The 13,554-nt window shown below is 35.6% G+C and overlaps 1 protein-coding gene across 2 annotated transcripts; it reads left to right on the top strand.

Annotated features, from left to right (window-relative positions):
* Nucleotides 1–2,979: 2,979 nt before the first annotated feature.
* LOC129574993 (CCAAT/enhancer-binding protein) lies at nt 2,980–12,619 on the top strand. 2 transcript variants are annotated; one of them, XM_055457734.1, is made up of 2 exons: nt 2,980–5,156; nt 5,428–12,619. In XM_055457734.1, the coding sequence occupies exons 1-2, from the start codon at nt 4,470–4,472 to the stop codon at nt 6,046–6,048; spliced, it is 1,308 nt and encodes a 435-aa protein (XP_055313709.1). In that variant the 5' UTR covers nt 2,980–4,469; the 3' UTR covers nt 6,049–12,619. The 2 variants fall into 2 exon arrangements, with proteins under 2 accessions (XP_055313709.1, XP_055313710.1); XM_055457735.1 differs by having other exon boundaries at nt 2,981–5,156; nt 5,479–12,619.
* Nucleotides 12,620–13,554: the final 935 nt, after the last annotated feature.

Genomic DNA, 13,554 nt, shown 5'->3' with positions numbered 1-13,554 from the left:
TTTTCTTTTTCTTATCATTCCGGTAAACTGATAAGAGATAAGTGATATCAATCTGAGGCAAAGTTGTAGAGGACGACGAGTACTACAACATTGCCGAAGACACCGAAACGCTATCTCTTATCAGTATTGCGAAATTAGCCTTCCAGTTATCATATTATTAACAGCGATGTTAATAAATGTCATCAGATATGTTAATAATTATTAACATGGATGTTAATAAAATATTATCATAAAAATCATAATAATATAGTATGATCATACTATCGGTATTAACTGTTATTAACTAGTAAGTAATAGCGATATTAACAGGCGATGTTAATAACGTATCAGTTGTTAATACTGCCTAGTTAATAATATAGTATTAATAATAATTAATAATATATTATTAGCTGTGCAGTTATAGTTATATACACCTAGTAATTACGCGCATTGGCTCAATTTCACAATATTACGAAATTTCTACTTTTGGGGATTTTTTCTTCATATTTTACTAATATAAATGTGGTTTTTCAAAAAACTGTTCTTTGTTATGTTACACAAAATATTGATACAAAGTTCCTTTGACCAAAATGGTAAAGTATAACGAAGAAAAAAACAAAAAAAAACAACACAAATACTCGGGTGCGCTAAAGTCATCTCTGTATGAGCCATAAGATTGCAAGTCTGAATCGATTGGCTGCAAAAAAAACAAACAAAATCGTTTACTTCATTGCAATGGCCAAAAAAAAGTTCACCTCATCGAAAATGTGTTTTTGTCATTGCCCTTTACTGATGACTACACTTTCTGTGTCTCTCGTGTGGGTTGATTGTACCCCGAATTGTACTCCGAAATAACCAAAACATTTCTACTCGTGTTCTCTGTCTCTCTAATCGAATGTTTCGGTTGCTGGACATTTTCCTTCTTTTTCCTTCGCATCGATCGCACACAATTTTTGCGCGTCACACAATTGCATCGGCGCTCGTCCGATTTTTGCTGTTTTCGTTATCAGTTTTGTGTGGCGGTTGTTGTTGCTGCTTGGTTCGATCTTTTCTTTTTCTTTTTATTTCTTTGGCTATTGCTATCGTATTTATAAACAGTTTGGCGAGCATGAGACGGATCGAACAAATTTTGCTACTGAAATTATATATTGTTTGTGCGCTATACCGCTCTCCATGTTTAGTGACGACACGTAACACGTTGTAATGGTGTATGAATGCGTTTTATTTAATCGCAAAATGCAATTTAATTATACGAAATTCGATTTGAACCAGAAAAAAACACACGAGAGAATGGAAAAAAGTGTAATTTAATCATTGAGTCGAATATTTTGTTGTTTGCGTCGCGCACTCTCAAAGTCGGTAATAAATTATTACTTTTTGTTTCGGCTGTCTTGAGATTCTGATTAATGTGATGCTGGCAAAAGACTTTTTTTTGCACTCGGCGAGTGCTAGCGCAAGGGAGAGAGGGAGTAAGTTGAAGCGAGAGCGAATTGGACAGGGAAATTAAAATTTGCCTTCCAACATAAAAGTGCTTCGGCACCGAAATTTTGAATGCGATCGTTAATAAGAGCCGAAAAGTATGCGCACATCGCGACACACACATACAATGACAAACACGCGCACAACGGTCGTTGTCGTTGTAATTCAACAATTATGATGCATTTGGAAAAATTGAAACGAACGAATGTGCTGCGATTGAGAGGCGCAAAGCGGAATCGAGCTGCAAACGCTGCTTGAATTGCCTACTAAGTAATTAAACTTATTTTCATCGATTGTCGTTCTCGTGGTCGTCGATGTCGATGTCGTTGTCGTGCAATGCATGTCTTGAACATGATCGAAATAAATTGTTCGTGTTTTTGTTTTGTCAACTATTTTTCTATTGTTTAATGTTCTGTTTGGGTTGCATGAATGAGTTTAGCGTGAAAGAGTATATGGCCGTGGCAAGTGAATCAATGTGTTACAAAGAACGAAAGTGGGAGAAAAAGAGAGAGAGAGAGAGAGAGAGAGAGAGAGAGAGAGAGAGAGAGAGAGAGAGAGAGAGAGAGAGAAAGAGAGAATTGATCATTAGCTGTTTATGCGTTTTTCTGCAACTGAAGACTGGGTGGTGGGGAACGGGCTACAGGTATGAATTTGTCGTCAACCGTAATTATCAATAATTTTTTGGCCGCATGCAATTTTTGATGTTATCAAAAAAAGTAAAACACAGAACTCATTTGTGCAAATGTGTATCGACGCAGACTAATTAGAAAAAGTTTAAATTCCACACCACACAGCACACCAGTATAGCGGCCAAATGTGCAAGCAACGGTGTTTGCACACCTACACTTGCACAAAACTGTCGCATGTGCAGTGGTGAACGATAGAGAAATAAGCTCATTGAGCTTGCGGTATGTGACAACGACGACGACGAATTCGACTTCGAACATTGTTTTTCCTTTGCCAAAAGCCGTCCAACTCTTTTAGTCGAGCTTGTCGTCATCGTTGTGGTTGGATTCGTATTGTAATTTGGCTGGATCGTTAGGAATTTGATAAGGTTTTCGGTTGTTAGCGAATGCACAAAATACTTACCATACCGTACCAGAAATACCACCAGACCATACGCGCCGTTTCTCGCTCCCAAAACTGAAACACATGCAAAGAGGGAGAGCACAAAGTGTGTACGAGAGCGTTGTTCGAGCTCAGTATGTACTTCAGTATGTTCGATCGTTTGTTTTGCTTAGCGCGCGCTTTGGGGGCCTCTCTCTCTCATTACAGTGTCGTTTGTTGTGTATAGTACGCACGGAGTAATCGACAGAAAGTTATGTGCGCTCAGTGAAGTCACACAGTCAGTCCAACATCGCTTCGCTTCCATTACATTCAAGTCTTTCTGTTGCGCTCTCTCTCTCTCTTGTTTACTCTCCGTGTGCAATGTAAGCGATCGCTTCATTTCGTTGATGTATTTTTTTTTTCCTCCTCACTTGTGCGATTATTACAAAGCGAGCCGCAGTAACAGCAGCAGTAACAGTAATACACAGAGCGCAGCAGCAGCAGCAGTAACAGCAGTGAGTAGCGCGCACCGACGAAGCGATTCAAATTTCTTCCGACACACAAAACCGCATTTTCTCTTTCGGCTGAGTCCTCAGCGAGAGCGCATTTGGATTTTCTGGTGAAGCGAGCAAGTGAAGCGCGCGCGCGCACACACACACTACACTCACACATATCGTACACATTCTCTCAGTGTGCTGTACTTCTCTCTTCGGTGTCGCGTCTCTGTGCGGGTTCGCCTGTGTTTCGTTTCGTTTGTTCGTTCATTCGTTATTTTCGTTTTTGCTCATTGTGAAGAAAAAAAAAGAAAGAAATGAAAAACAGTGTTTCAAGCATTTCGGTGTATTAGCATATATATAAAATCAGTTGCATCATAGCCCTAAGACTTCAGTCGAATAAAAGTTTTACGCCTGCTCACATCTGAGAAAGAGCTGATATATTACATTGATATACATATGATACGAGCGCATACTGTTTTTTTTGAACATATTTACAACAGTTTTTTTTTTAATTTTTCCGCCGTTTCGTTGTGTTTCGTTGGCCTCTTGCTGGATTTTTGGCTATTTTTCCGTGTGTCTTACCATTTTCGGGTGTTTCTTTTATTTGCTTCTTTTCTTCTTTTATTTGCAAATTGAAACAGAATTTGCGGAAAATTTAATAAAATGTGTTGATGGGAAATGAAAAATGTCTGAAAGTGAATTTTCGAATTAAAAAAAAAATAACAAAACCAACAACGAAAAATCGAATAAAACAATTAAATCGAAATCAATTCCATCATCCAAAGTGTAATTGAATAAAGGGATTTTATTGCGACAAAAAAAAAGAAGATCAATCAGAAAACAAAAACAATAAGTCAACGACGAAAACATTTTGACGACGAATGACAAACCGAAACCGAGTGCATTTCTATTTTCATTCAAATCACTGATTCAACGGTGGATTATTTTTGCAACACAAAGGATTAAAACTTGACTAGAAAATTATTGAAGTGTTTGTTGTTGTTGTTATTTTGTTACTGTAACGAAAGAAAAATACTTACGAAGTAAAATTGATTGATTGCAATCAGCGAATGAAAATAAAAAGCAGTAATCAAGAAGAGAAAAATAGAGGCACCGAGTCAAGTGGTTGACTTTGTGAAGTTTGCAACAAAAGAAGAAAGAAAAAAGAGCAAAAAAGAAACAAATCAATAACATCGAAAAAAGGATTTAATTCGACGGAAAGTGAATTTAACGGTGTCAGGCTGAGAATAAAAAGTGAGAGACCTTCCAAATTTGCGGAAGGTGATTTAAAAGAGTAGAAAAAAAACGAAGAGAATTTATCGAATAAAAAAAGAGAAATAAAACGAGAAAGAAACGAAATATAGAACACACACATCGAAAATTAATCAAGTGCCTGCGTATCTCCGTTCGAATTCAAATTATGCCGTCTGTGTGTCGGCTGTGATTTGTTGTTGTTGAAGTGCAGCTATGGAATCACCTCAAATGTATGATAGTCCGCAACAGCAAGCAATAAACCAAATGGATATTAAAAAAATGGCCACAAACAACAATAACGGTGCATCGGTGAATGGTAATGGTGGCAATGGTGGTGGTGCACAAAATCAAGCCAATCAAAATACAAACCAAACGGCCGGCACGCTCAACCATAATGGTCTGATTGTGAACAAGCAACAAGGACAATTGCATTTGCAACAGGCCACCAACAACAATAATAATAATAACAATACAAATAATAACAATAATAATAATAATAATAATGTGCTGCTACAGAAGCAAATACTACAGCATTATTCCGCACAAAGTGATCTCGAAGAGTTGACGTCTCAGGAAATTAGCTTAGATCTTCAACATTTAATTGATGATCAATTTCGAGATCAAGAGGGTTTGGGCATCTTCTCCGATCTGGTACCAAATACACAGAATAACAACAACAACAATAATAGTGGCACACATGCGAATGCAAATCAGAATGGTTCGACGGCGGCGGCCAAAGTGTTACAATTACAACAGCAACAGCAACGGATGAACCAGCAAGTCTATCCACGTGCAGCTCTCGCATATATGCCACAGGCGGTACACACTGGAGCCACATATGCTAACAATTCAAGCGATGAAAACAGTTCCATTGGTTCTGATGCGACCAATATCAAAGAAGTACGTGTGCCCATTTCCATTTTTTTACACTCTGTTTTTTTTTGCTTTTTTCCCCCTTTCTCTATCTCTTCTGTTCACTCTCTCTTTCTGGGTCTCGCTTTTTTTGTGTGTCTATTGTGATTTTAATAATTACATCATCACCACTTTTTTCTTTCGTTTTTTTTTTCTTCGTTCATTTTAAAAAGCAAGCAAAAAAACAAAAATTATGTAACTATTAAATGTGCAAAAAATAAACCAAAATCCAAATTTATCTCTTCATTCTCGTGCTTAGGAATTGAATGAACAAAACTCACACATGAATTATACTTGCTCGTCCTTACAGGAGCCAGTTGAGCCGCAGGAATATCGTCGATTAGCGGCCGCGGCTGCCGTTGCCGTAAACGGTGGCCAATTCATTGGGGTGGGCAATCAAAATGTGGCCGTTGGCAGCGGTGGTGCCGGTTTATATCAAATACCACCGAATTATGCATCAAACGGCAGCGGCAACACATTCACCACATTGTCAACGCCGACGCTGCATCATCAAGGACTGCCGCATTTACCAGGTAATCATTTGGCCAATTTGAAGCACAAACAAATGATGAACCAACGCAAACAGAACGGTAAGCATGTTGATAAGGGCACCGATGAATACCGTCGACGGCGCGAACGCAACAACATTGCCGTGCGAAAAAGTCGCGAAAAGGCAAAAGTTCGTTCACGCGAAGTGGAAGAAAAGGTGAAAACACTGATCAAAGAAAAAGATGCATTGATAAGACGTCTCGAAGAAATGACCAACGAAATCCAGTTGCACAAACAATTGTACGTCCACTTAATGAATCACAACAATCCAGAAGTAAATAATATCTGTCGTAATGTATTAAGCTTAGTTAGTAACGATCATGGCATGTGAGCGAGCGAACGAACGAACGAACGATCGATCGTACGTACGAAAGAACGAACGGTCGGTCGGTCGGTCGGGGCGTGCGAGTGAAATAGACGACGTATGCAATAGCGTAAGGAGTGAATGAGTGAGCGCAAGATCGATACATATAAACATATAGAAAATACCTATGAAAATGAAACGAGTAGAAAAAGCAAAAAAAAAAATAATTCTTATGAAAAATAACAAATAAAATCAAGTAAATCGCATTAAATTAAGCAGAATAAAAAAGAACCGACCGAGTAAAGACAGTAAACAACATGCGCCGCGCGCGAAAGTAAAATTGGATTCAAAAATATATAAATTGTATATAGAGGCACATACAGAATGAAAATAACAAAGACAATGGCAATGGCATAGGCTATACTGGTACCGTGAACACCACTGCAACACCGAACTCGACTTTTCGCACCGCAGTTTTGTCAACAATTACACACGCGCACACACAGTTCTCAATCCAAAGAACCATAGGTTCATACCAGTGGCGAAAGTGCCAGGACACAAATAAAATCGACACACAAGGAACCGATTTGCTCAATTATTTTCATCGTACACACTTTCTATCTATTCCACTCACTGGCACTCCATGCTTGTATATGGATACTGATTAATTCTTTTTTCGGTTTTCTTTTATTGTCATTCTTGTTATCGACTCGAAATAGCCACAACCAGTCTAGCAAAATTTGAACAACGACTGAATTGTCGAGCCCTTTTTTAATATCACACACACACACTTGCCAAAGACTTTGTTCAACGATCAATCAATTTTAGTATCAAATCATTGCTATGACATGTTGACTTACGCACACACACACAAATCATTCCCATTCTCCATCCGAATTGGGCGAACGATTTCCGATTGCTTTCCATCACCAAACTCATTTACACATCTAAATTTTCAGTTAATTATGGGCTAGACTGCAAATTTACGTATTTTCATTTTGGTTTAAGCTAATGTTGGTCATTGGTTAAGTAAAGATTTTATGATTTCACTGCTTTTGATTTTTTTTTCGTGTTTAAATAATCAAATTTTGATTCTTAAATGATTTTCCATTAGAACAAAAAATGCATAGTCTATGAAACAGCACCCGCTTTTTTACCTACTTTGAAATCTGACGAAGAATTTACAATTGAACGTAAATTGTCCAGAAGAAAACTTTGATTTACTTAAAATTTAGATTGCAAATTAAACATTTTTGGGGGAATTTAAATCAAAAATTGATTATTCATTCGATACAAAGTTTTCAAATGAAAAATGAATTTCACAAAATAAAAATCATTTGTTCCAGTAGTAATAGAGTGGATCACACACACTTTGAATGGTTAAAAAAAACGTTGAATTGGATTGAAAATGGCATAGGGAAGATTACAAGTAGCAAAAAATAGCAACCATTCTCAAAATATGCACCCGTGTACTTGCACGTACACACACACGCTGTTTGGACAGTAATGCTTGATCGCAAGGCTTCCCAACCTGCACATTCAACCATATCAAATGCATTGAGCTTGAACTTTTGCCGTTGTAATCAAGATTTTATTTTAAAGATCAAGTCAAAACAAAACCGCACATTTATAATGTTGAAGAAAAGCATATTTGTAGCGCTTGAAAAAATATCTAAAGTAAAGAAAGACTCTTTACATAAAAAGTGTCATCTTTTGTAGTGCAAATCTGTTTGTACAAGGCATTTTGGAATGAAAAAAAAACACTTGTTTGTGGCAAAATCAATAAAGATTCCATTGGAAGCACACACACACAAAAAAAACAGATCTTTTCCACTGCACATAACTGCTGATTGGGGGTGTTTGCTACACGTACAATGTCTGAAATGCAATAATTGAGAACGTTTTAGCACATCCAGTTATCGCCGAAAATTCAAGATCAAAATGAGAGCATTGAATGTAGTGAAGAGCATTCTCGATGCCTAATCAAGATCATTTGTTGTGCTGAACTATTCTGTAAATCATTGAAGAAAAAAAAACACAAATCGCATCCAATCTGTTGTTGACATATTATGCAAAGTTCGCAACATGAAATCCCGATTGTAGCACGCCCGTGGAGTGTGACGGATATGAATCGGCATATGCACACAGTGAGTGAGAGAGAGAGAGTGAGAGAGAGAGAGAGAGAATGTGTGTGTGCGATGCGATGAATGTGCGCGTGTAGAGCTCATATTTGGTGTGCGATGCAAGTTGTGTCCAAAATTCGTCAAAGAAACACATTCGATGGATGAGGCGTAGAAGACGATGAAAATGAAATGAGCGAAAGAAAAAGAAAGAAGAAGAAGAGACTCGGCATCGAGTAACGCAACGCATTACAATGCTATAAAAGCGACACATATATTAAAACCGAAAACAAAAGCCGAAGCAACGCAGTAAATAAGTAGGTCATACATACATATTACTTCCTCGCTTTTTTTATGTACACGCATTTTGAATTTCATTTTCGTTTTCATTTTCATGCTGATGTTGTTGTTGTTGTTGTTGCTGCTGCTGCTGCTGCTGTTGTGTGTACGCTTTTTTCTTTCTCTTTCTCTTCAGTTTAATTCGTTTCATTCCCGTGCGCTTGGACGTATGTACATACGAGCAGTGTGTGTGTGTGTGTTTTTGTTTTGGTTTTATGTCTATTCCAAAAATGAAGTACGCGCTCATGCGTTCGTTCAGCAGTTATATTATATTGATCATGATATTTGTTGTTGGTTTCATTTTTTCCTTCTTCTTCTTCTTCTTCTTCTTCAAAACTTTTTGTTTCGGTTGCCTGGCTTTTTAGCTTGAATCAACTTAATTTTCCGTCTTCTCTCTATCGCTTGTACACACACAATGATGACAACAAATTCGTTGCATACTTTATCTCTCTTTTATGACTTAGTATAAATTCTCGATTGTGTATTTCATATACAACGATCATGCACATACATGTATCTAAAAAAAAGTAGTTACAATTTTACTCGATTCGCTCACGTTTCGAACACACATTTCACGAGGCGATAAGTGTAGCATAGCCAAACAGTGTGCCAGTGTGCCAGCAGAGCGTGCGTTGCACATTATGAACACAGTTGTTATTTTTTTCCTCCTCCTCCTCCTTCTTCTTCTTCTTTTTTCTGTCTATTCGATCTTTGAGTCGCCGTGCACTTTTTTCGACTCTGGCATTTTCATCTTGACAAACACACGTCACCCAATATGAGACACACGGATAGAGAGAGAGAGAGAGAGTCTCGGTGAATTCATTCAATTAACGCACATTTCATTTTCGCCATTCACAAACGAAACAATGATGATGTTGATGATGATTCGTACAAAAACACCCATGCTGCTTTGGAATTTTCGGGCCGCATTCATTCGATGAAATGCGATCTATGAACGAAAATCGAAAAAATTTCATTCGAAATGTTACTGCGCTGCGCACGGATCAAACACTCGCTTGAACTTTATGCGATGCCATTTCGAAATCATAGTTTTATTACGTGTACAGATAACGCCGCTCGAATTTAGGCGCTTCGACACATTATTGTGTGCGTTTGTATTGTTGAAGAGAGTTACTTAGTAAATAATAGTTTCGATGCGCATACGCTGTGCGTAGAAACTTCAATAACTCGAAAAAAATATATTTGTTTGAATTATGGCCTCAAAATGAGTCGTTGAATAACACGGAGAAAAAAAATAAGAAGACGAAAAACTCATGCCAAAATCATTCTCTTGCGCCATTCGCAACGTGATGATTCTTATCTATCTGATACACAATCAGATTGTGTTTATGAAGAAGTGCATAAATTCATATCATTGTGTGTAGAAAAAATTTGTCACTTTTTGAAACGTTCGAACTTTTATGATCATTCTTGAACACTTTTCAATCAATTTTTGATTATGTTCGAAGAGTGTTCTGTTTATTTTCGGATTTTTCCGATCAATTTTGAAGATTTTTCGATCTTTCTTTGATCGATTACCTGAATATTCGTTATTTTTCAAACATTTTCGATAATTTTCAAACGACTGATTGAAATTTTGATCATCAGCAAACATTTCATGTTGGGAGAATTGCGTTAATTTTGTATAAAAAAACACCGCGTTTCTGTAAGGAATCCAGAAAATTTAAACAATTTTCCGAAAATGCTTTTGGTTTCTGTTTTTGAAAAAATTCAAATTCGTTTTTATTGTCTGTCAAAATGTCTTCTTTCAAATCCAATTTGAGTGTCAATAAAACAAAATCCAACTGAAGTTTCAACAAAACTTGCCATTTCAACCAACTCAAAAATTTTGAGTCAAAATTGGTTTTCATCCGAAATTCACTCGCCTTTGAAGCATGTAATTGACATGATGTAAATCTCTGCTGAACAAAGCAAATGACGAATTCCAAAGAAGCGAGTAAATTTCTCCAGGAAAAAAAAAACTACAATCAAAGTCGAGTTCATATCCACTCCATTAACAACTGCCCAGTAAAAAGTGTGTGCTTTTACTAATTCTATTGGTTTGGAGTGGAGAGAGTGAGTGCTATTGAGATGCTAAATATGATGGACGCGCAAGAAAGAAAAAAAAAACGAGAAAAGAAAACCGATCATTGTGATTGCTTTACTGTAAATTAATAGCCGAATAAGCACCAGTTACCTGTATTGTAAAAAGAAAGAAAAATTCTGAAAAATGGATTCTTTGTGCAATAACTGATTTATATAGCAAAAAAGGAGGAAAAAGAGCCGAACCGACAAAACCGGCTGGCTATACAGGGGGCCGGGATAGAATGTTACTAAATGATTTCTTTTCCAAAAGACATAAATCGTTGGTTACCACGAAAACGGGTATTTTTTCACTTTTTTTCTCTCTCTCTCTTAAAATATGTTTTTAATCTAATTCATTTTGTAATAAAATATATACGAGAAGAATAAATATAACGATTAGCGCGCAGCTCATTGTGGCTGGTGCTTTGCATTAAGAAAGTTACCTAATGGTTTCTGCATTAACGAGTGAAAAAAAAAGAATAGAAAATACAAGAAACAAAAACGAAGTCGATGTTTCACTTTCATTTCGAATTGCCAAGACCGGCACAACAGTTTGTACAATTTCGATATATTTTGGACTGATTATATCATTGATAACATACAAAAAAAACACATAGATAGAACTCGAAAAACCAACCAAAAAACCAGAAACCAATTGGTTCAGATACAAAAACGAACGAACAACAACGGCGACAAAATATTTGGAGTTGCATTTATTGAACTTTCTGCGGTTGAAAGTGAGATTAAATAAAAGCGAAATTTCGAAAAGGGGAAAATTCAGAATAACATAATTATAGAATTTAGATGAAATTTTTGTTTTATTTTTATGCACAAATACACGCACCGCGAATAACCACCACTTCTTACCATCACATTTGCAAATCATTACTATAGAATTTTTTTTCATTAGTGTCTTTACCATTTATCAAAGAAAAAAAACAACAACAACATCGAATGTCCACCACAATCAATTCGTTTTACTTCTTTAGTTTTGTTTTGTATAAGTATTCATTCATTAGTTTTTCTTTTAGGTCTAAAAAAATGTTAAGAATGTAAAATCAAATGTGTTTTTTTGTTGTTGCTTTTCTCTTTGTTACAATTGAAAACAAAAGAACTACACACATTTTGAATAGAAGAAACAAAACAAAAATTGTTAGCTATTAAGTTTAAGATTTGATGTATATCTGCGCATTTCGGTTTGTAGCTTTCATTCGTTTTTAATTCGCTAAGGACAGTGTTTAATTTCCATTTTTTTTATGGTTTTATTTGCTTTATATATACAAGAAAAAAAAAATGGACAGTTTTTGCAAAGCAATTGCCCAAAAATAAATGAGTTTTTTCTCTGTTCTGTTTTTATTTTTATTCTCTATTTTTTCGTCAATTAAATATTTTTTTTTCTTGCTTACTTGTAGACTTAACGAAGAAAGAAAAAACCTTTGTAATCGTAACAATTAAGTTTATTTAAAGAAATAAAGAAAATGAATAGTATTCATTGAATACAAAAAAAAACACGTTGAATAAAAAAACAAAAAAGAAATCAAACGAAACGTTTTTTTCAAAGCGCCGGGCAAGTTACCAAGGTTATAGAATAGGATCTCTGGATATGCTTGTGTGGGTGTGTGTGCAACTCGATTGGATGGAAGTGAAAAGTGCAAATTGATCATGATTTCATTTTGGTCGCATTGAATGCTGACTGACGCATGTTGGTCAATATGCAAATTACTTGGGTAAATCCCTACTTACCAAAACGCATCCGCAAAATTCATTTCACTTTTGTTGTTTTTTTTTTCTCGCACTCTTCACATGTCTAACGGTTGCATCCATTCACACAGCTAAGCTGAGAGCGAAACACAAGCAAATATATACATATGTAAAATAATGATAATAATTAAAATAATAAAAGAAAACAATCTATTGTACATGTTTTGGTTAATTTGTTTATTTTGTCTCATTTTCAGTTTTATTTGATAAGATTTTATTTCATACGCATATTTAATTGAATGAAAAAAATGATGAAGAACAACAAAACAAAAACATGTCTCTTTAATTGGTTTTTTTTAAATGAATAGCAAAGAAAGAGTATAGATTTCGTTTGTGTTAGCATTTTCGTGTAACGAAAGAATTACTACAACAAAAACCATGCAAACGATTTAACGAAGCGGTGCCCACGCAATGCGGCCACTGTCCAATTACTTATTGCAAGCTATAACAACAACATTAATCAAATTATGAATATATTATTTAGATTTGAAACAAATATATTTATCAGAAGGAACTTGTATGTACTATGTCGTTTTGTTTCTTTTTCCCTTTCTTCATCTTTTTTCGTCTCTTGAATGATCTTTCAAAGCAATGTAAACACAGTTCAACGGATCGCTCTAAAAATCGTACCATCTGGTTTGGTTCAATCAAATTTGTAAGAATTGATTCTAAAGAATATGTCTATTAAGACACGTGCCCTGCACAACCATTTCTACTCGGTATAAATTACCTTCATTCATGAAAACTATCAAAGATATCAATTTAAAGTGGCCGAAAGATAGTACCCGTAAGCACCTATTGATTCATTCTATTCAAAATTTAATGCAATTTCATTCAAATCCATTTGAAATTGATCACATTTGATTCAAACACGTTGAATTGAACAAATTTGCTCGGATTTCGTTGAACTGAGAAAAAAAAATGTTGTTGATGAAAAAAAAGATGCTCTTTTAATCCAAATCTTTTTTTTTTGGAAAGAAAAGTTCAAAGAAAATATATCAAAATTTATTTTTTATATTCATGTTTATGTGCGCCGTTGACAATATGCAAACTATTGTACAATTCTCCCAAAAAAAATGAACGCATTTGCCAGTGTGCGCACGACCGATTTATTTCGTTAAAGTTGAAGAAAACAAAAGAAAATGGTTACAGTTTTATTCAGATGAATTAGTTTTCTATGTGGATTACCAATGTATTAGAATTATGACCAATTTGAATAAATACGCAC

The sequence above is a fragment of the Sitodiplosis mosellana genome, unplaced genomic scaffold (genome assembly GCF_009176505.1).
Source record: "Sitodiplosis mosellana isolate CC-2019 unplaced genomic scaffold, AAFC_SMos_1.0 Smas_scaffold_6166, whole genome shotgun sequence".
Classification (NCBI taxonomy): domain Eukaryota; kingdom Metazoa; phylum Arthropoda; class Insecta; order Diptera; family Cecidomyiidae; genus Sitodiplosis; species Sitodiplosis mosellana.
Note: the sequence above shows the minus strand (reverse complement) of the source record. Positions and strands in the feature narration are given on the sequence as shown.